Source organism: Calypte anna, chromosome 1, assembly GCF_003957555.1.
Source record: "Calypte anna isolate BGI_N300 chromosome 1, bCalAnn1_v1.p, whole genome shotgun sequence".
Classification (NCBI taxonomy): Eukaryota; Metazoa; Chordata; class Aves; order Apodiformes; family Trochilidae; genus Calypte; species Calypte anna.
The window spans coordinates 190,973,374-190,995,650 of record NC_044244.1 but is presented as its reverse complement, the minus strand read 5'-3'; the positions used below and the strand labels follow the sequence as shown (position 1 = coordinate 190,995,650).

The 22,277-nt window shown below is 36.4% G+C and overlaps 1 protein-coding gene across 1 annotated transcript in view; it reads left to right on the top strand.

Moving 5' to 3' along the window:
* The window catches only part of DLG2 (discs large MAGUK scaffold protein 2), a 967,325-nt gene that overhangs the window by 745,744 nt on the left and 199,304 nt on the right, over window positions 1–22,277 (top strand). Inside the window, 2 exon segments of the mRNA XM_030469255.1 lie at window positions 3,764–3,920; window positions 18,317–18,419. Coding sequence (XP_030325115.1) covers window positions 3,764–3,920; window positions 18,317–18,419 — 260 coding nt within the window.

The window sequence follows — 22,277 nt, the reverse complement described above, 5'->3', positions numbered from 1 at the left end:
TGCAGGGAACTAATAATTTTTACTGAGTGCATTTACTACAAGAAAACATCATTCACATTTGAGTTACTTTCTTACCTTCCCATCACCAAGTCATCTTTTAAGTCTTGGATTCTATTAACCCCTTTACAGCATTTATCTATTTTCTGTCTAGTTATTTCATATAATCCTGGGTTGCAAGAAACCTTAAAGATTTCTGTATGGGCAGGGACACCTCCCACTACACCAGGCTGCTCAAAGCCCCACCGAGCCTGACCTTGAACACTTCCAGGAATGGGACATCCACTATTTCTCTGGGCAACATTTACCAGTGCTGCACCATTTCTTCCTAATGTCTAATCTAAATCTACCCTCTTTCAGTTTAAAGTCATGACCCCTTGTCCTGTTGGGTATTAGAATTACATTCATAAAGAATTTTTATAGAGACAAAGCAGTTTTTCCTAATGTTTCTTCCCAGGTATTCCAGAAAAATTGGGACACCTGTTCTTTGATCTCGTTAATCATCATATTAAAAGAGCTGCCTAAAATATTTATACCAAGTGATTAATTAAGTAACACACTCATCTTTAGCTATATCAAAACTAGCCATTTCTTTGAGTTTTTTTAGAGGATTGATGAATAACTCATTTCTGTGTTACTCTTACAAGAGGACCTCATCAGTTCCTTGTACTGTAGTTCATTTGCTTGAGAAACTCTCCCTACTTTCACTTCAAAGCATACTACAAAACTATGAATGACATGTATGTCATTATATGGGTTTTGTGCTTTTGTTTTGTTTTTCATTTTCTTACTAAGTACATTATGGAAGTGTGAACCCTGACTTATTTTTAAAATCTTAGCAATTTATGAAACTATGGTGAATTGGCATATGCCTTGAATCCACTATCAGATTCTTTGGGATACTCAGATGTGAAAGAGAAGTGAAGACTTGTTACAGTTGGTCAGTCTCTATAAAGCCAAATTTGAATCATGATCAGGGTGACCCAACTAGGCTAAAGAGCAGGAGCCAAAACCCATTGTGTTCTAATCACAGCTTCTGACATTTCCCTGTTATTGTTTGAGCTTCCTCTGAACATAATCATCCAAGAGCAGAATGTGAATTTTGCTGTCAAAAGGCCAAAATTACAAAACAGCACTGACAGCGTTTTAGACGTAAATCTGCTGACTTGATCAGAGACAGGGATTAATAACTGGGCCAACTTTTTGTTGAGCTTCACAGCTTACTATTCAGTGGATACCCAGCTGTATTGACCTAGTTTTGTCCACAACACTGGCTTTCAACTTTATGATCCAAGCTGCCTGTCATCTGTGGGAAGACACAGTTTGATTTTGAACAAGAGCTCTTCTGATGCCTCACCAGCAGAGCATGCAAATGTATTTGTTTGACTTTATTGGCTCTTTTCCCTCAATACCCAGGTAAATAATAATGTCAGCAGCTCAACTCTTGCAATATATTTTTGATATGTAGGAATCAAATATGACAACCATCACCATATCAGTTTGTGGATGAGGAAATTGAAGCTGGAAGAACAAATTACTTGCCAAGATCACTCAGCAGTGCATGGGCTAAGCAGGGGAAGGAACCCACGCTTCCAACTCGCTGTCCTAGTTTCTCTCCAAACCCCCCCAGGCTACCCTTCCTAATTAAAAACCTGTTTAGACTTCTTAGATCTGGAGTATATTATGTCTAATCTGCCCATATTTAAGAAGGTGCCAAAAGTGTTGCTACAAGGCAACTAAACAGCAGTGATCCAAAAGAAAAGGAAACCCTCTTTATTTTCTATTTATTTGGTTAAAAGATGGTTAATATTGGTTAAAAATAGTAAATATTTTGTTAAAATAAAAATATTTATTTATTTGGTTAAAAACACTTCAAGTCAAGATAGACCCAAGACAACACATCATCATCTTCTTATAGCTCTATATTGAAAAGATTGTTTTCTGACTATATACAATGATAAGAAAAAGTTGCAAGGTGGAGGAGCATATGATGTAGACCTAATATTTTTACCAAAGGTTACAATCACCTTTGAAAATATGTTAAAAAAATCGTTTTAGTATTTTCTTTTAAAAATGTTAAGCTTTGGTTTTGGAAAGTTGAGAAGTCATTTAAAGGCATGATCAAGCTGGGGATGCTGTTTGAACATTATCAGTGGGCTAAGATAATCAAACACCTTCGGATTTTGGAATTATCATGTAAAGGTTAAGTCCCTATGTATGCAGTCATAACATTTAGCTCGTATCAAATAAGACATCCCTTGAGATCCCAGTTCTCTCTCTATCTGTTTTTTTTAATTTCCTTTAAAACCAATTAAAAAGCCATTCATATGATGTAGAACTGTTATATAGTGCACAGGAAATACTGGCTCTTTTATTACAGGAAGCATTCTGGAGCAAGTTTCTGTGGAAACACACATTAGGATGATGGTGTGCGTATGTGTGTTTGCAGTTCTCACTTTGTTGGTAATTTTTCTTTGTAAAAAATGAGATATAGATGTAGTGGGAGGAGCCTTTCTTGCTCCTGAGGCTTGACAAGCTGCTGGCCTCTCCATTGCCTCACACCAGAGTGAGCTTCTCTCTGTGGGTGTGTGTCCCACCTTTATTGGCCCCCTGGTAATAGGGGGCCTGCCCTAACCAGGCACAGGTGGACTCACACCCACTCTTTGGCAACTCGAGGCACCTGGTTTATCTTGTTTCTCTACATATAGAATATTCTGTCTTTCTGTGAGGAGTCACAGAATCACAAATGTATGTGTTTGTGGGGAGCTAGGCTTAAGGTTTACATGTACTGATGTAAAAGCATTTACACTTTTCCTAAAAACTGAATTGTTAGAGGGATATGAAATTGGGTAAGTACCAATAAATATGGTGTGTGTGCATGCATATATGTGTGAGCTTATGGGAGGGAGAGACAGATCTGAGGCCCAGTATGTAGGGTAGGAATTGGGAACCAGAATACCTGGGACACTTCCTCAAGGATGCTCCCTTGATTGCTTAGGGAAGACATGTCTTTCTGGACTTGTTTTCCCATAAGTTAACTGCATGTCATTAGGTTTACATCGTTTGGTGGCATATTTTCTGCTTACAGATAAAAAGTGCTGTGTGAGATGTAGTTGGTATTACGTATTGATGTCCATCATAATGGACAACTTTTTAAATCAGTAAGACAAAAGTAGGTGTCTTTCAGTCTGGATCAGTGACAAAGCTCCTGTGTGACTTCACAATTGCAAGCTACTGATAATGTCAAACTGAAGTTTTTAATGAGATTCTGCTCTATTACCTTGATCATACAAATGTTAAATGCTCCAAATGTGTCAGGATCAAACAAACTTGCCATTGCTTTGTTTTAGTTTTTCAATTTGTTTGTTTGTTTAAAAAGCTAGACTAGAACTTAAACATAAAAAATAAGACTTTCAAATGAAAGGTACTGTGTAAAAATTGATTCCATGTGTATCTATAGTTTTGCTAAAAACTCAATTACAAAATATTTTCAATGTTTTGGTTTTTCTTTTAATAAATCCATCACTTAGTGAAGATTAGTCCAGTGGACTGAAATTAACAGAGGTTTGGATTCAACCATGAGGAAGAAAAAAATAATGGTGGTTAATTTCTAGCTTACCTGTCCTTGAATTAACATGCTTATCTCCCTTGTTAAATGGTTTCTTTATCCATTGTGCCTTAAGCAAAATATAATACTCTTAAGATGCCTTGAAAAATATATACACATATTTGAATGGATAAACATTATGGTTTTGTTTCTACACAGAGAGCCTCGAAAAATCATCCTGCACAAGGGCTCCACAGGCCTTGGTTTTAACATTGTGGGAGGAGAAGATGGGGAAGGCATTTTCGTGTCTTTCATCCTAGCAGGAGGCCCTGCTGATCTCAGTGGAGAACTACAGAGAGGAGATCAAATTTTGTCTGTAAGTATTTGTGTTGAGATTTGCTGGCCAACTACCTAATCTTTTTCTTTACCAATACTGGGAGGGACACAGAGATCTTTTAGGTTTCCATGTTGTGAAACCCAAGCTGCAAACAGTTTATCTCTGAGTATTTTGTTCATTTGCTTTTGGTTTTTTACTGCATTTGTTAATGGTGTTACCTGCACTTTACTCAAATTGAGGTATTTCTCAGCTTAATGCTGTCTGCAGTATAGCAACACAACAGAGAGGACCTGAACACAGTGCAGACCTCAGCATCTCCCAGCATCTCCCCATCATTCAGTTCTGTTTTGCCCAAAATGAACTTCTGACTTCAAAGATAATTCTCAATTTCAGCCTTCGAGGAGGAAGAGCATTAGGATGAAATCACCTGGACTAGGGCTGCCATCTAGTGTGCACTGAAGTGCTTAGCAAATGGCCCAACACGAGAAAGAGATTAATCAGGTTACGTTAGTTTTCTCTGTGTCTCTAATTAACTTCATGATCACTCTAAAATTAATTTTAATATTTTAGAGGATAAAAGGCTTCGTAGGCTGAGGTTATATATTTTGCATACTTAGTCTCAAACCCTCTTAAATTTTTCTTTAATGTACATATTGATAACACATTTCAAAAACAGAGTAATATGTTTCAGGGTCTGTCAGCTAACTGAACATATGATTGAAACAGCCTGAACAGGAATGATTTTGAATGATAATGAAAGCCTTGAAAATGTAGTTAAATATCTGGTCATGATATGTTGCTTTACAGAAAAAGAAACTATCCTGAACTAAAATGGTTGTGGTTGTTTCATGCAAAGTACAAAAGCGGCCTGAAGGCAAAGAGGAATTGTTCATCCCAGATGAGTGATGGACCCCCTAGGCTGCAGTGTCCCTCTCAGTACCACTGTCCTGCATTCTCTCCCTGTGAATCTGGAACCCTTGGCTGCCTTGTGGTCAGCAGCAGGGGCAGAAGATGGCTGTAATCTGGACAGTTTGTGACCTGGTTATGTGGCACTTCCCTGGTCAGTGTTTTAAATTCCTTCATAAAGAAGCTGGAACTCGTTTTCCTACATTACTTAGGAGTTTCTTGACGACTGAGCAATTCTGTGAAATTTACCTTCCATCTGTCAAAGCTTCAGAGTAAAAAGGTGGATGTTTATATGCAAAACCTGGCTTTTTAACACCAAAGCAATGCAGTAATACAAAGTTATGGTTTATTTTACCTAGACTTTGAAAATTAACATGGGCCTTGAAAATTCTTTTAGAAAAATTGAGAATGGGCAATTTGTAAAAAGTTTAGGTACCATAACGAATTGCCAAGTAGAAAGTTTATAGGGAACTGCAAGAAAACCAAAATAGACTCTTGTAAGATTATCAACATGAGGAGATAAGGAAGGCAAATGACTTTGCCAAGAAGAACACAGACAAGAGACCTAGAGAACAGAAATGTAAATATCTTCAGGACAATTATGCAATTTCTTTTACCTTTGCTGTGAGATGCCGCAAAGTAGTACTGACTGAAGGAGCACTATGAGATCAAAGCCTTTCGCAGTATATAATCATATTCAGAAATCCAGCAGCTCAGATGCAAATTTAAAAATCCATTTTCCTTGTTTTTTCAGCAAGGGTGTATTTAGCATTGTAGTATACTGCCACAGTTGATTTTTTATCTCTGTTTTTCTCTGTTTCATAGCACTGTTTTCCTTAAGTTCTAATTAAAGTTACCAATGTTGCTGCAGCATTACTTGCCAAACAAGAGTAGTTTATTTAAAGTTCATTGAGCAGAGAGGGATGGAAATTATTACTAAATTAGACTGCATGCACATCCCCAGGCAATCACCAAGTCAGGGACTGCTGACTTATTTAGTCACAAATAACCATTATGAATCCTTGTTCCATACTCAAATGAAACAAATTTTATGCACAGGCTGTTTTTAGAGCCTATTAATCTTAGGCCATTGTGTGGTGAAGGGTCCCAGACACCTTAATTTTATAAGGGCTGAACAAAGTAGGTCTGTTCCTCTCTGTTTATTCTTTCTTGTCTGATCCCTCAGAAACATTTATTTCCCTACAGAAACAGCTTTACCATTTGTTTCTCAAAACAAATCTGACAAATCTGATTTGCTAAGAACAAACAACACCCTCAAAGCTAGTATTCCTAATTAGCTCAAACTTGGTTAAATTTCCTTCAGACAGAAATCTTAGTAAGTGATTTAAAGTTTGGGGAGCTAGATCGAATTCTGTAATTCAGGCATTGTGTCTTTCTTTGCCCATGGGTGACGAGTCTTATTTTTCTAAGCCTCAGTCTCTGATGTGAAAGAGGAGGATCACAACATGACTGTGCTGTGAAAATGAGGAAGTGTTGACTGGTTGAGAGATGTGTATACTCCCTTTTGAGAATAATATAATAAGGTATAAAAATACCTTAATTAGACTGTAAATCCATGAGACCCAACCAATCTAGGAAGACATATTGCCTTTGGCTGGCACACTGGATCTATACATATATATAAAATCTTATATATACATATACATAACACATACATATATATACAGCCTGTCCACAAGGCTTGGACAGATCCCATATAACCTCTCTGCCACTATTTCTGCCTGATGGTGTTATGGGATAGGGAGAGCTCCAGTCCTATAGCTCTCCTGGGATACTAGGAATGGTAAAACTACAGCCTTGGCCCCCATGGATGAGTGAAATTTGAGTTTATTTTTCCCAAATGCCGCCAGATGGCAACAAAGGATCAGATTGAGATGCTCAAGATCTGCTTTTGGAATCTGGCTCAAACCTTGAGAAAAACAGTGGTAGATTTTTCTGTTTTCAGTTAACTGAGTGGAAATTTTTAAAACTTATCTCAAAAGGCAGGATGACAATCCCAGTGCTTCTGTGCAGAGGGACAAAATGAGTCATATCTGAACTTTGAAACAAATCAAAGACTAGTGTCAAATGCTCTGGTTGAAATGGTAAAGCTTAAAATGAACTTCAGTCTTAAGATCACTCTCAGTTGTTTTTTTCACCTAAAAAATAGGATTTTTTTAATGCTCGTTTGTTCTTGCTATAGTTCATTATTCTCTTGTGAATTATTGCCAGAGTAAACATTTTCTCTCTCTCTTCTGAATGGTTTTAAAATTGTAGTAATGCATACCCAGTGTATATTCATGACAGTAACAGACTATTGCCCTCCCTGTAGTATTCTCCTCTATAATTATCTTCCCTTCATTATCTAGGTGCAGTGTACACAAAGCTTAAGTTTATTCTCAGGTGTGTATAACCCAAATGAAACACCCTAGGATACCAATGGAAGTATTATTTCTGTTTACACCAGTGTAAATGAGGTGTCATTATGTTAATTGATTTCTTTAAAATTATGTGGGAAGTCTGGGCCAAGTCTAGACTTCTTCAGTTCTGATCTAACCTCAAGTTCTCCATCTGTCAGGAAAATGCAATCTCCAATAAAAAATAAAATACAATGTTCCTTAATGACATTCTTGCAGCTTAAAATTCCACTTCCAGTGTTAAGGGATATATTTCCTATTAAAGCAGCAATGGGAACCCAGTGTTGTTCAGTTAAAGTCACCTGAATGAGGACAGATTCCAACAGCATAAAATGGCTGCACATTGTGCATACACTCTTACTGACAGAAAGAAGTTCACATAAGTGTAGGAAAGAGGTACATAGTGAATCCATTGTGATCTTTATGGGAATTTCCTGGGGACACATAGTACCATTCAAACAAAAATGATGATAAAATGTACCTACTTATAAAACATCCTTCAACCCGTACACTTCAAAGCACTCTCAATGCCAAATAGGCAACTTTATCTATATGGGCAGCACCTAAAGCACAGTGATTCAGTTTACACATGCAAGTTCATCAGCAAAATTCAGATTTACAATTTAGAGACATATAATTAGTGCATATTGCTCCTTGAATTGCTATGATGATACTGGTTTTCAAAGAATTTTCTAACTTTCCATAAGACTTACATTAAGTTAAAAATTTATATAAAAGATAGAATTAAAATTAATTAATAGCCACAAGAAGGTAACAGCAACTATAACATTGAAATCTCAGCCTTTGAAATTACTGAATTTTATGTCATTGGACAAGGCTAAGCCTCAGATGAAAGATACCTAAATTTAGACATCTACATGCTTTCTGGGTGTCTGGTTGCCATAAAAGTCAATGAAGGCTAGAGGATGATTCAGATGCCAAATAAGTGTTATATAGAGCAAGTTGAATTGCTCTGTAAGCTTTATTGCTGGTATTGATTGAGTATCCATTGGCTTTAAGCTTAGATACCACATGCACACATCTGTATTTATGTGTCTTCAGCTAAGCCTCACACTTTGTGTATATTTACCCTTACAATATAAGCTGGCTTTTTCAGCTAACATTGTGCTTACTACATCACAAAGAAAAGGAAAATAAACTTGCAGACCATAAAAGCATTATCAGTTTTATTTCATTCTCCTGTGCAAATGCTTTAGTACTTTCTTGGTCACAGTATCAGGCTGAAGCATAGCTTGTAGCTTGTAAGTAGAATCAAGAGAAAAAAGGAGACTGCTTGCTCTGGAGCAAGATTGCTCCTCCCAAGTAGCACATCCTACAGGTTACCTTAAGGAAATAAATCAATTTTTGTGAAGGGTAATTGCTTAACAGCAATAGGAGGAAAAAAGTATAAAAAGAGAAGGCTGCACAATGGAGATGCAGGTAGTACTCTAACAATACTTCCATTTCCCTCCCATCTAACACAAATCTGATGAATGAAATTAACCAATTTTTGCATGATTTTTCTCTTCATCTGGCATAATACCAGGCTGCATTTGTGTGTCTGTAAAGATAGTATCTTTTCTCTCCTGCTGCTTTCTGAGAATCATTAAAAAAGGAAATACCTTGTGGGGTTTTCTGACACTGGTTCATGACATTATATGGGGTTAGCCTACCATGCTGGTATCTCAGCATCTCACTTCAGTACTGTATCTGGCTTGCCCTTGAGGAGGGAAGGTTATCTCTTATATTGATCAGATTTTGTCTTGTGTCTGTGAATTGTCCAGCTGTTTTTGTGAGAATTTGCCTCCCTTTATGAACAATTTACTCTTTTCAATTTAGCTTCTCCCACATAACTCCCACCCACCTTCTTACTCACATCTGTAGTAAAACAGCAATACATATTTGAAAAAATACAGTGTTCTCCAATTTCTACTTCAAAATGTGTGCATATAGAGCAGGATAGGCTGTAAAAACTCTTATGTTTACTTGTAGTAAATATTTATGCTTCATATTTGCTACAGTTAGACTTTACCTTCAAATTGACTTTTTTTACTTTGTTACAGAGAACCTTTCAGCTTTCTAATTTAAAATGGCTCTTTGTTGGTGGTAAAAGCAGTAAATCTACACAGGGCAAACTGTACATTTTGTTACCTAGCTACAAAATTAAGAAAAATAGCAAACACCACGTGGTTTCACTCCACAGACTATTTTTTTTCCAAATAGTATCTGGCTTGGAAAATATTTGAATCATCTCTTTAGGGCCTTCAATCTTTTCTCCATGGAGCATCACTTTGTGATTCTTGTGTAACAGTATTTGGATGATAACAGATACTCCCTTTCTGGAGTTTATTAAATTCTTCTGCCTTTAGCTGCACTTGTCCATAAAGTCTCCCTTTATGTTGTTATCATCAGTCCTAATTAGCTGATAGGAAAAAATACAACTATGTAAACATGCTCCATAGTAATGTATAGAGCCTTGCATGTTGTATATGGAGAATTCTAGTATATATATATATCAATGCAGTGACTTAAATGGGCAGGTAATCCACATGATTAGACTGTTTTAATGTAGAAATTGTTTGAAAATCAAGGAGCAATATGTTGAAACATATCCAAGTGATAAATACTGCTTGGAAGGTGATGTGATAGATCTGTAAAATGATAATCTCTAGAAAGGGAAATGAAAGCACAGGTGCTGTCATATATTACTGGAATTGCACCAACTAGAAAGGCAGGTAGACTGAGCTCCTTAGGAGCAAATAAATAGTGGACTAATCTAAATTTAGGCTTTGTTAATATTGGCAAGTGCAGGGCATATAATCCTCTAGGCTCCTTTGGTAGCTAACAGGAAGATGTAGCCACTTCTGATGTACCATTTGCCTTGACCTAAGGTAAAAATTTCACCCACATCATGTGCTGTAAAAGTCTATATTTCTGTTCACTGATTATAAAGAATTTGACATTAATTCCCTTTATTGAAACAGATCTCATCCAGATTGACCAAGCATTCATGAATCTTTTTGGTTCAGAAGAATAAGTAACACGATCTTCAAAAGCAATCTGCTGTGCATTCACAGCTGCTGTGGAAAACCCCACAGGGATCAAGTTTTAAATTAACAGTTGATTCAGAAGTGGTAGCTGTTATTTTAAGAAAAAAATACTAAGAGCACAGGGAAAAATTAAAAAGTAATTGTAGCAAATGTAGTAAGAAATGAACCTCAGTATTGAGAGCCTTTTGATGATATGAAACTCAAGAAATCAACATTGAAGAAGTGGAAGCTGAGTCAAGTTACTGTGGTTATAAAACCTAAAATGCAAATTTAGGCTTTTGAAAGCCCTCTATTTATATATTTGTAGAAATTGCCTGTTAAAGAAAAATACCTTAATTTTTTCCTTGAAGCCTTGGAGTTTAACCTATGTCAGGAAAACCCTAGCATCTTCCTTGATCATAAAAGTTCACTTTAATGAAGCATGAACTGTGTCTCTGTAAACACCACCATCTGGAAATACTTACAATTGGAGAAGAGAGATGGTAGCAAACTGGTTTTCAGTGTTGTTGATAAATATACATTATTTGATGGCTGGAAATTGAACTTAGGCACATTCAGCCTCCAAATTCAATGCATTTGTTTTGTAGTCAGGGTAATTGGGTTATATTGCCATAGACATTCATAGACTTAGTACTCTGGGACTTTAAGATAAAATAGATGACTTTATATAATACAAGCTTAATGGAGCTTCTAGGTTAAAAATTTACCACCTATGGATGCTGGAATACTACATACTTTGGTGAGCTCCCTTTTGACTTATTAACCCAGGAATCTGTCTTCCAGCTGGATTTCTCTCTCTCTGCCTCACCCCATCTTTCTGCAGTCTATAACACATATTGCAATTGCCATGATATAGTAATGTTTCCTAAATTTGACATTTCCAAGCACATGATCAGAACTTAATAAATTATACTAACAATCCTCATGAATAAGTTATATCTTTCTCCCAGAAGTGTTAGCTATCAGACCTGTCAGGTATGTGTCATGAAATGTTGGTAAATTGGCCTAGTCTAGAGGCTGGGTTTTTTTACTGTGATAAAATCATTAGTTGCCTCTAAAACATTATTTTTACAATTATCTCAATGAGTAGAAATGATCTGATGCCAGATAGATTGCTCTTCTGCTCCTTTTAAGGAGAAATTTACATTCCATTCAAACATTCTGACCTAGTAGATTTTGTTTGAAGACTGTCAGACAGAATTATGTCAGATCTGATGCACCAAAGATTTGGATTGTGCTTCACAACCCTCAGTGTAGCCTTACTGTCAGTCTCACAGTGAAGGACAACTAAAACCAGAAATTGAAAGCCAAACTGCTACCACTGGACAAGATGGCAACATCCCTGAAATTAATTCATTCAGAGATCTGCCCCAGGCTGGACTAATGCCATGTACTTAAACAGAGAAGGGTCTGATCAGCATTCAGCTCTACTGCCCAGCAGCTTTGGGGTTCCTGAGTGATTAATAAAATTATGGCATGACACAAGCTGAAAAATAACAGAAATCAGCTATCCATATCCATTATGTAGGGTGTTTGAGGGATTTCTGCAAAAATTTGTTGGAGGATCTTTTTTCGAGAACCTTTTGAAAAAAAGCTGAGATAGGTGTAACCTTTATCATCTTTGAGTTCTAAGATACTTGTTAAAATGGAAACCTTTACTTCATTTTACAAGCAGGAGAACGGTAATAATTATTTCTGCTTATACCATCCATTGAAATTCCAATGTGAAACAAGAACCAGCACTATCAGCATTATGATCAAAACTGATCAATGGTAGTTTAGCTTTACCCTAATAGCAGAAGGAAAAATACCTTTCAAGGATGTGTCGAAACCACGTTATGTGGAATATAGGGGAATGTCCAAATGACCTAGGAAACAGCAGGAAGCAGGGAAATCCAAATGCTGAAAATAGAATTGGGGAGAAAGAATTAATTCAGAAAGGGAGAAAAGTCAATGGAAGTGACAAAGCGAAAGCTGTAGGAGTAGGTAGGGACAGTTTGATATATTATCAATTTGGAGTAAGAAGACAACAGAAAATGAAAGGAAAGTGAATGTGTGAAGGCAAATCTGGATTGAAAAGATGACACAAGTGATATCCATGATGTTAGGTGATGTCAGAAATATAAGGGTGTTTGATGTGACCAAAGAGGAGAACAGGAAGTAACAAAGCAGCAGCTAAATTTGAATTTAAGAACTAGTGATGACCTCTTCATTTAAGATAAATGAATATTCTTACTAAATACTGTGTTTGATGGATTTTTCTGTGTATAAAATTAATAAAAATAATATTTAGATTTATTTAAAATCACTTAATAAATATTGACCTGTGATACTGCCTAGCATGGTACTCCTATACATTATTTTTCATTGGTTATTCCAGTTGTCTTAATATGACAAATCACATGTGCGCTTCTGTCTAGATTTTACCATTTAGCAGTGAGCCAAATTGCATTGTTAACCTCATCATTGCAGGGTAAGATCGAACACAGGTTTCATATCCATTCAAGCTTCATTGAGCTTGTGTGTCCTTTTTAAAAGTTATAATTTATTTCAAACCTAGTCTAAATAACTTCTCAGGAGTTCTGACGGAACAGAGGGGAAGTGCTCTTTAAGCTGTCACTGCAATGAACTCTTCAATGAAACTATTTCAGTCTCAAAATTTGCCTAGCTGGCATCATTCAGAAAAACTACAGTCCTATGGGAAGCAGATATTGTATCAAAAGAATTTCTGTACAGCTTGGATTAAAAATAAGTCCTTGACTATGTTTATAGACTTAACAGGTACCATTTAGAATGATTCATGTGTTCTGGTGAGTCCTAAAGATTGCCTGTAAATGCAATGTGTGCAAGACAACTTTTCAGAACTGTAATACTGATTTTCATCCTACTTTAAATATGTAGTACTTTGACAACTCTTTCATCTGGTTTAGCTGCTTCCTGAAACTTCCTAGCAGAAAAAGACAAATTAAACAATAGAGCTCATACCCCTACAGTGGTTTTCCAGGGCGAGAATTTGCCTCCAGAATGTCCAGCTCATCAGAGTATAAAGACCAGCTGACTGGAGGCAAAAGGCATAACACTTAGGTAGCAAGACAAGGAAAACTGAAAAGGTCATTGAAATTGCTGGCCCGTTAAAAGAGAGGAGTAGCTGGTCCTGTAAAACAGCAGACATGACATGATGCTGTGTTTCAGTAGAGTTCAGGATGAGATGACCACTGCCTTTATATGTGCCAAACCAATCATATTAACTGATCAGAAGAAAGTGTAGGTACAGAAAGGATTAGGAGGCATGAGAAAAGTGAGAGAAAAGCAACAGTGAGTAAATATTTCACAGAAGCTAAGCTGGAGAGTGAAGACTCTTTTCCCCCTGTGCAGTTCTTCTTTCTATTTCTAAAGTTTTTCTTCACTAGCAAGGTGAAACTCTCCTATAGTGGCATCTTTTCCCCCAGGATGCTGGAGCTGCTGCAAGATGATCAAGTTCTGCTCACTGCCAGCTCCCTCCTGCAATGCTCTACAGAACTTCTGTCTCACACTGAATGTGTGGGCTCCCCTTTGCAGAAAATGGCCTGTCTAAAGCTGAAAAAAGATCAATGTGCTTTGGCAGCATGCATCAGTTTCTTGGAATTCTGATGAATTGTGTCAGGTGGTCAGAGTTGGGTGGTCCCGTGTGTAGAGCAATAATGCTACCTGCTTGTGAGGAAAGTTTTCCCCAAATATGTTCAGGGTGGGTCATCCCTAAGGGTTTTTCCAATGTTCCCTGTCTTGCTGGAAGACGATGATTCCATCACCTAAGAGCTGATGCTATGTATTCAATTTCTAAAGACTAATCAGAGATGCTGAAGAATGTGGCTCAGTTTCCTCTCATTTCTTGTTAACATCCTTGTGAATACTTAAGTTGACAAGCAAAGTTAAGTCAGATAAATACAGTGATTTTAATTTTCTCTTAATGCAAATAATGGCAACACTGGGTGGAAAGCTTTTTCCTTATTCATACTTCAGACACCATCTTTTCAGACACCAAAAGCTCTTATTTTATGAGTTCAACAAATACAAGAATTTAATCACAGCTTGAACAATCTGTTGTATTTTTTGTTCCACAGTCAAAAGGATTCATTTCTTCACCATTTAATTTACTGTATAAAAGCACTGTACCATGTCTGTGGCAATTCAAAGAAATGAAAAGAAATCCTGTTTCCTCCCTAGAGAAGGGGTGCCTTTACTTTTCCTTTAGTTCATCAAGACATTCCAAGTGTTGATTTAATCACTCTACAAACCCAAAATAAGTTGGCTTAAATAAATTAATGGCCAAATAAAGCAAATTATTCTGCTAGCCCCTGTTAAATGACCTACATATGTATCACACTCAAAATGCTGTCTTCAAATGGCAACTAAGAATAGCTTCCAGCTTATACAAATGACTGACTCTTCTGCTAATATGGGCAATTCAAGTATTTTAAACAGAATATAATTCTTCGAATTTTAAAAGAGCTCAATCTATACAAAATATAAATCTTACCTTTCATATAGACTATGATTCAATATCAAATGAAGTCAAACATACATTATTTTCAGTCAATGAATGCAAAGGCAATTCGTATAATTAATGTGAATGTGAATTAATGTGTTGAATCTTTTTCTCCTTATAAGTTTAGTTTTTTCTGCAGTTTTAATTATAATCTTAAATTGTTCTTTGTATGTAAGCTTTCTAACTTCTTTCTGCCCTGGCATGCAGAAGGGACAGACATTTGTATAAGCTGGAGGCTCTTCTTATTTCCATTATGTCAAATTCGTTTTTGAGTTAGGCATCAGGAACTGTGCAGTCAAGTTCATTCTGGGCCAGGGCATCAGGAATGTGCAGTCAAGCTCAGAACAGCAGCTCTTCTTTGCTTATTGTATAATGCTTCTTAAAGGAACACAGAGAATTTAGCAGGGTGGAAAAAAAAAACAGAAAAAAAAAAAAAACAACCCCTTTTGTAAGCATTAAAATTTCATACAAACACTTGCAAATTTTTGTTTGATTGTTTTTTTATTGTTTCTTTTACTAATTCTTCTTATTGTAAGATATAATCAATTAATTTAAAACAGTAATTGAGATCTGCAATCACTGGGAAAAATATCACCACAACAATTGTTGTAATTAAGACACTGGTTTTGGAAGAAGAGGCAAAACAGAGTATGATTTATTTTTTTTACCCTTTTAGAAACTGTTGTTCATTGTGGCCTGAGGGTAAAAATTTGATTACAGTGTGTAAATTAATGGTGTCTTTCATATAGATTTACTGTTTCTACCTGAATGTACTGCTCTTCAACCAGAAGGTTTGGGAGTTGATTATACTGCCTTTTAATTAAATACTGGTAAATAAGACCCAGAAAACAAGTTAGCATCTACTCCTCTTGTTCTTTCTAAAGTCAGACAAGGTTATACTTCCTTTCTAAATTTAACACCTATTATTCTGCAGCAAGATTCTTTTAGGTATTGCAAAATAGCATGCAAACAGACTGCTATCCACCTGTTTGGCAAAAAATTTATTTTATTCTACAGCTCTGCATCTTCAAGAGGGAGTTCACTATTTTGGCCACCTAGTGTGGTCAGGTCATTTACACACTAAACATTATTTTTTCTTTTTTTGTCTAGCTTGTTTATAATCTTGATCTAAAAATGCAGAAGATAGAATGGATCTGTTATTTTCTCTCTGACATTTCTTTTCCTTGCTTTTTTGATTTCAGGCACACAGACCTGTAAGTCCTCCTCAGGTGTCCATCCCAGACTATAGCCTAGCAGAAAAGTTAACCTTATTTCAGAGAAATTAACTCACTACAATGTGTCTTGTTTGCACATTCAGCAATCTTCCAGAATGGAGTGCAAAATTAATCAATTGTCATTTCAGTGGCTTCTTGTTTTTCAGGGAAAAAGTGACTTTGGTGGAACTCTTGTCTTTACAGTCCTGATGCATTTTTAGGATCTTAGTTATTTGATCAGATATAGATAGAACCGTTGTTTTTCAGAGAAGAATAAGCATGTGGGGGTTTTAGTCTTTCATACATTCTCTCCTTCTATATACAGAGAGATTATGATTATTTATGAATGCTTTATAAAGTTCCATATTCTGTTTACACAACCCTGATAGTCCACCACAGTGTTTTCCTGTACTGCTTTATATTGTCTCCCAGAAGAAAGTCATCAAGATTAAACCTCAACAAAATTACTATTGTTCTTTTTCTGGACATTCTAATACTGACCAGGTGACATCATCCGTATCCATGTCCCCAGACCAGGAGCTAGAGAGTTCAGGAATGTTCCTTTAAGCTTTTCTTGAGATCATTCTCACTACTGCTTTCTCAGGACTCTTTTAAGGACTCCAGTTACAAAGGGGAAAAACACATTAATAAAAGGCAATCTTTCTATTAAAAGAAAGATGATTCGGCTTCAAAATTGTCTTCTTCAGAGACACTGAATCAGGGCTGAGGTTTCCTTTTTGGCATAGTGCTACGGTGCTGAGTTACTGAGTGATTCCAGTAGTGCTGCAATATCTGTACCCATGGCAATGCAGCATCAAGTGTCATAACACCACTGCAGAGGTTGCAAACTAAGTCCTAATTGACACCATATTTCTATATGGGGATTCTCAGTGCTGTGCATTAAAAATATAATTGATTTTATGGCACTGAAAACACTGAATCTTTTAGAATGCACTATTCCTAGACTAAATTCCAGTGAGGTTTTTCAGGGGGCCTGTGTTTGTCTTTCCATCCACTGAACTAGAGGTCTATGTACACAACTTTGATAGAAGCAGTTAAATCTTTGGCTATTTTGGGTAGTTTGGTTCTTTGGGTTTTTTTATCTTTAGTTCCCTTTACTCAGTCTACACATCCCTGGAAAAATTCAGGGTCATGTTGGATGGGGCTCTGAGCAACCTGATCTGCTTCAAGATGTCCCTGTTTACTGCAAGGACATGGGAACTAGATGACCTTTAAAGGCTCCTTCCAACTCAAAACATTCTATAATTCTGTAATCAACAATAATTAAACATGTGTTCAAAACATCACATTATCTAAAATTTGGTGAAAGATTTGTGTCCTGCTGAGACTGGTAACATGTCAAAAGTGTCCTGTTTGTCACTGAAACTGAAAGAAACTGAAGGAGTGAATAGGAAAAACAGATAAATATAGAAACAAATGAATAAAAGAAATCTCACAGACTTCAGTGTAGCCAGACAGCAGCACTCCCACTGGAAAGCAAGATTCAAGTTACTGGAGTAGTTAATTCTATATATGAATTCTGTCTCTTTCCTGGGATGCTGCTGACAAAACATTTAAGGTCACAACTACAAATCAAAAAAAGTTCTGAAACTGCTCCTGAGTTCTAGGAGTGGATTCTCTACTTTGTTTTTATTCTGCTTGACTTCCACTGCTTATGCAGTAAAACCTTATTAAACAAGAGGAACCACATGGAAAGATCTATTATGTGCAACTGCCAAAGGTGGTGAAGCTATATCTGATGGTAATGTGAGAAATGGGGGTATTTCCAGGCAGTAGCAGGAGGGAATGCATGAAAAGAAAACAGTAGATGAGGTTTCTGCTCTGGAAATGGCTCTCGGATGTTTTTATTAGAGATGTTGTATACATCTCCAGGTTTCCCTGCTACAGATTTCTAGCCTGCTACAGACTAGGTTTGCAGAGTTTGTCCAAAAGCACAGCTTTCTTGCTTGCAATATTCTACAGTGACCTTCAAGCACTGCGGAAAGTTTATCTTATATATTAAATTATATTGATTGCTTAAAAGATTACCAAAATTATAAGCAGGAAATCCCAAAAAGCAGGGGTCAGAGAATATACATGGATAAACTTAGGCAGATTTGTCAGTGAAAAACCTCATTGCCACTCATAAGTAGTGTCCTCTAAGCCTTGTTGATGTTATACTTTCACTTTGCATCAGGGCAACAAGACATTTACATCCATCAGATGTTAAAAAAACAAAAAAGCAAAAAACAACAAAAAAACACCTCTGTCTTCCTGTCTGTTTTTAAACTACTCAAATCTGTTGTTTGCATTCCTTCTTTAGGTGAATGGTATTGATCTTCGAGGTGCTACCCACGAGCAGGCTGCAGCTGCACTAAAAGGAGCAGGGCAGACGGTAACAATCATAGCACAATACCAGCCAGAGGGTAAGCAAAATAAACTTAAAGACATATGGTAAAAGATAAGTGCTTTGAAGCTGGCTGTTTAACAGGATGAGGCTGCTGTAGATAGTTCTATTCCCAGCTATCATGAGAAGTCATCTGGAATGAAAATTCAGGTGGCAACTCTATTCCAAGAAAGTGGCTGTATTTTTGTCACAGATTTTGCTTTTAGAAGTATTTTATGGAGCTTTAAGAAGTGTCTTTAAATGTGCATATAAGATGATAGTAATCAACACTTAGTTAATAATTTTATTTTCATTATTGCTTACTTTGTATTCTTTTCTACTCTCCTTCTGGAGATAAATCGTGCAAAAGATAAGTTAAGAATGAGCAGAAATGGCAGGAGGACATCAGTTACTTCAGTCAGATCAGAACTAAACAAAGATAAGGGCTTTCTACCAAATGCATAGAAACTCCAGTACTTTTGGATGCTGGTTTCCTTGTACCTCCAGGGCAATTAGCTCCAGATAATAAGTACTTTCTAGAGAAAATGCCAGCTTTCTAAACAAACAGGTCAGCAGAAAGATCAGCAAAATTTAAGACATTTGGAGAGGGATGTATGTCATCCAGCTTTTGTTGTCTAATATTTAGCTTTCTAGAGTTCAAGATAGCTTCAGTGGGAAGAGGTAAGCATTGGTTGATTTTATGAGTCCAGAATTAAGTGACAGAACCCTTCTTGTTATCCATGAGCTACGTTTTTCCCTTATACAACTGTTGGAGGCTCTAAAGGAATTAATAATAGGAATGCAGGATGGTTTTCCTCCACAGTAGCTGTTACTTTAAAACTCTTTCTGAGTGAATTCAGCAACTGCAGGTGTCTGCAAAGACATCCTGGAACCATTTTATCAGGTTTCAGTAAAGAGTTTTAGCTCAATTCACACATCCTTCTGTGACCTCTCAACACAAGTTGTTTATTCTGCCTTATTGCACTCAAGCTAGGACACATGTGGGCTTCAGCTGAAACAGAACAGCTCTAATAACAGGTTGAGCTCCTCAGTTTTTTCAGAGATCCTGGGAAGATTAATTAGTACTGCTAGAGTTTATCCAGCATGAGACCTTCTTTTGTTTCTCTGGATCCTGATGATAGCACACAAAGGGAGAAGAGCTGATATTTCAAACTTACAATTGCTCTTCAGTTCTCATATCATGCACCTATTTATTGGTTTTGTTGGCACTTGAGTCACCAAGCAGAATAAATTAACCAATACTAACAACGGGCAGATGAGAGCAAATGAAATGGCGAGTGTCTATCTTTAGTTAAATAAATTGAATATATTAGTATAAACATGCATAGGCAATAATCAGTTATTTCAATGAAGTCTTGAAAAGCAATTCCATTACAGATAGCTCTCTGTACTGGGTTCTGAATAGAAACATGTTTCTATTAATTCCAGCAGTCTTGCTTGCTGTCTGGCAGTTTTATACTGCAATTATCACCAAGGCATCTAAGTACTTGTAGCAATCATTGGCATTTCATTGTTGTTCTATGCCCTTGCTAATACACAGAAAATAAATCACTTGACAGATTTTTTCCTATTATATTTGAACTTTTAGTTGACATACTTCGCCCTTATATTTTACAAGCTCTGTAATATGTCAAATTCTGTTTTGCTGAACATGCAGTTCAAATGATTCTGATAAAATCCATCAAGTGCTATATTGCATATTTAGTCTATTTTTCCTATAACACTGCTTCATTCACCAAATACCCTGTTGAGGGCAGAGCAGTACCAACTCTCTGACTTGTTGTCAGGGAGGCACAGCCTGTTTTCTGTTGAAAAATCATTCAAAACATATGGAAGTGAGTGGAGCTGTTGAAGAACAGGGCCTGAAAGTTAGCAGCTTTATAGGAAATGAGTGAATTTTTTAAGGCATTTTTTAAGAGCATTCTGTGGTTGAGCAGCATGTGTTGTTTTACATATGAAGTGTTTCATCTTAATCTGAGATGTTTGTTAATGCAAACTGTATTAATGTAAATATCAAGTATTTCTTTCTTTAAAATTTCTCTAACAGCAAAGAAGGTGAAACATACTCTTCACAGAGAATTATTTAAGGATTTACGGGTCATACGGAAAGACAAACACACTCTAAATCAGCATAAATATTTATTTTATTCCAAAGTTCCTGCATCACACTTTTTCCTCTATGTAATTTATACCTCATCTCTTATTTACCATATCTCATATTGATACATATCCTGGAACAGAGTCATAAAAAGCACTCTCAAAACAGTACAGCCAGGCTGTCTGCAGGGCCTCTTCACTTTACACTGTTTCCGAAGCCATTGAAGGGTATAAGCAAGGTAGGCTTGCAGCTCAATTTTTCCATTTTCACACTTGAAGCTCTGTTACTTAAGGGGTCTTAGGGGAGATCCCAGAATAACCACTCCAATTATTAACCAATACCTTTCTTTTATCTTCTCCAGCTTATTAAGCCTTTAGAAGTTGTTGCAAGAAAAAATGTTCAGTTTAATCTTTAGCTATTGATATTTCAGGTATTAAGCAATGATGATATGAGTACCAGTCAATACTATAAGCCAGATGATGATTAGCAATTAAAATTGTTAGTAGAAAGTCTTATGTTCCAATTATTTACTTGTTAGGCAGCAGGGGAAAGTTTACAACATACTTGTCTTGGCAATAATATTGTGTTTCCACAACCAAATAAAATACTTCACTGTTGGAAGAAAAAATGAGGTGGCTACTACAGAAACAGCTTTCAAAGTTTAAATTTCCCTTCCCTTGTTTTAAACAGTCAAAAGTTCATCTAAGCCTTATATGAACTCCTCTCACATTTACGTGTATCTGTTTGGCAGCAAATCTCATGAGAACAAAGACTCTTGCAAAAAAAATCTAGTGCTTGCCATCAAATTGAATAGCTTTTCCACTTGATAGTATGGCACTTTGTTTTCTCATCATCTCTAGAAGAAAGAAATGCAGAGACTAGCTCAGATAAGATAGAATAGCATCACAACATTTTCTGAATGCAGTCAGACATGGGGTTTGTGACAGTGCTTATCTGTACCACACTGCCTGTCCCTTAGATGAACATGGTCTTGGAGACAAGGGAAAATTCTGCTAAAGGGGACAGATTCAGTGAACAAAGGGAGAAAGGCAGATACAAGCATTGATCTCATGAGGAAGAGCTAAAAGGAATACAAGGGAGAGTGTGAAAAATGGAAAACTTCTCAGCTCTTCTGTTCTTCAGTCCTTGCTTTGTTCATGTACACTCACCATTTCCTACATCACTGAAAAACAGAAGAAAAAATAGGGGTTTGAAAGTCCAAACAGATAGGCATGTTCTGTAAATAAAACTATGGAAAGATTATTGGTAGCAAGAGAAAAATCACAACAATGAGATTAAAGCAGGAGGAGCAGTGGCCATAACTCTGGGGTTTTTGAATCATTCTTTAATTTTTAAAAAACAAGAAAATAATCTACATACTGTATTTTATGTCCTGTATTGTGTAAATGGATGTCACATAATGATCTTTAATAATCATTGTGAATCTAACTCATGTGGAGGTTAATGCATGTATTCAAAGTACAGTAGCCATCTTGCAGGCTTCAAAAAGACAATTTCATGTATTAATGTGCTGCTCACAAACTCTGCAAATGGTTAAAATTAAATTAGAGAGAATTTAAGGACCAAAACCTACTTAGAACAAAATTAGAACAAACATTTTAACTCTCCTTCCCGCTTAGCAACTCTCAGTTTTCTTTTAAAATATTGCATAAATATGGAGCTAGTAAGCAGGCCCTTCTCTCCTGCAGAATAAAAAATGTGAGCCTAGAAAATAATCTTAGGTTGTAACAGTAGGTCCTTATTAAATATTTAATCAAA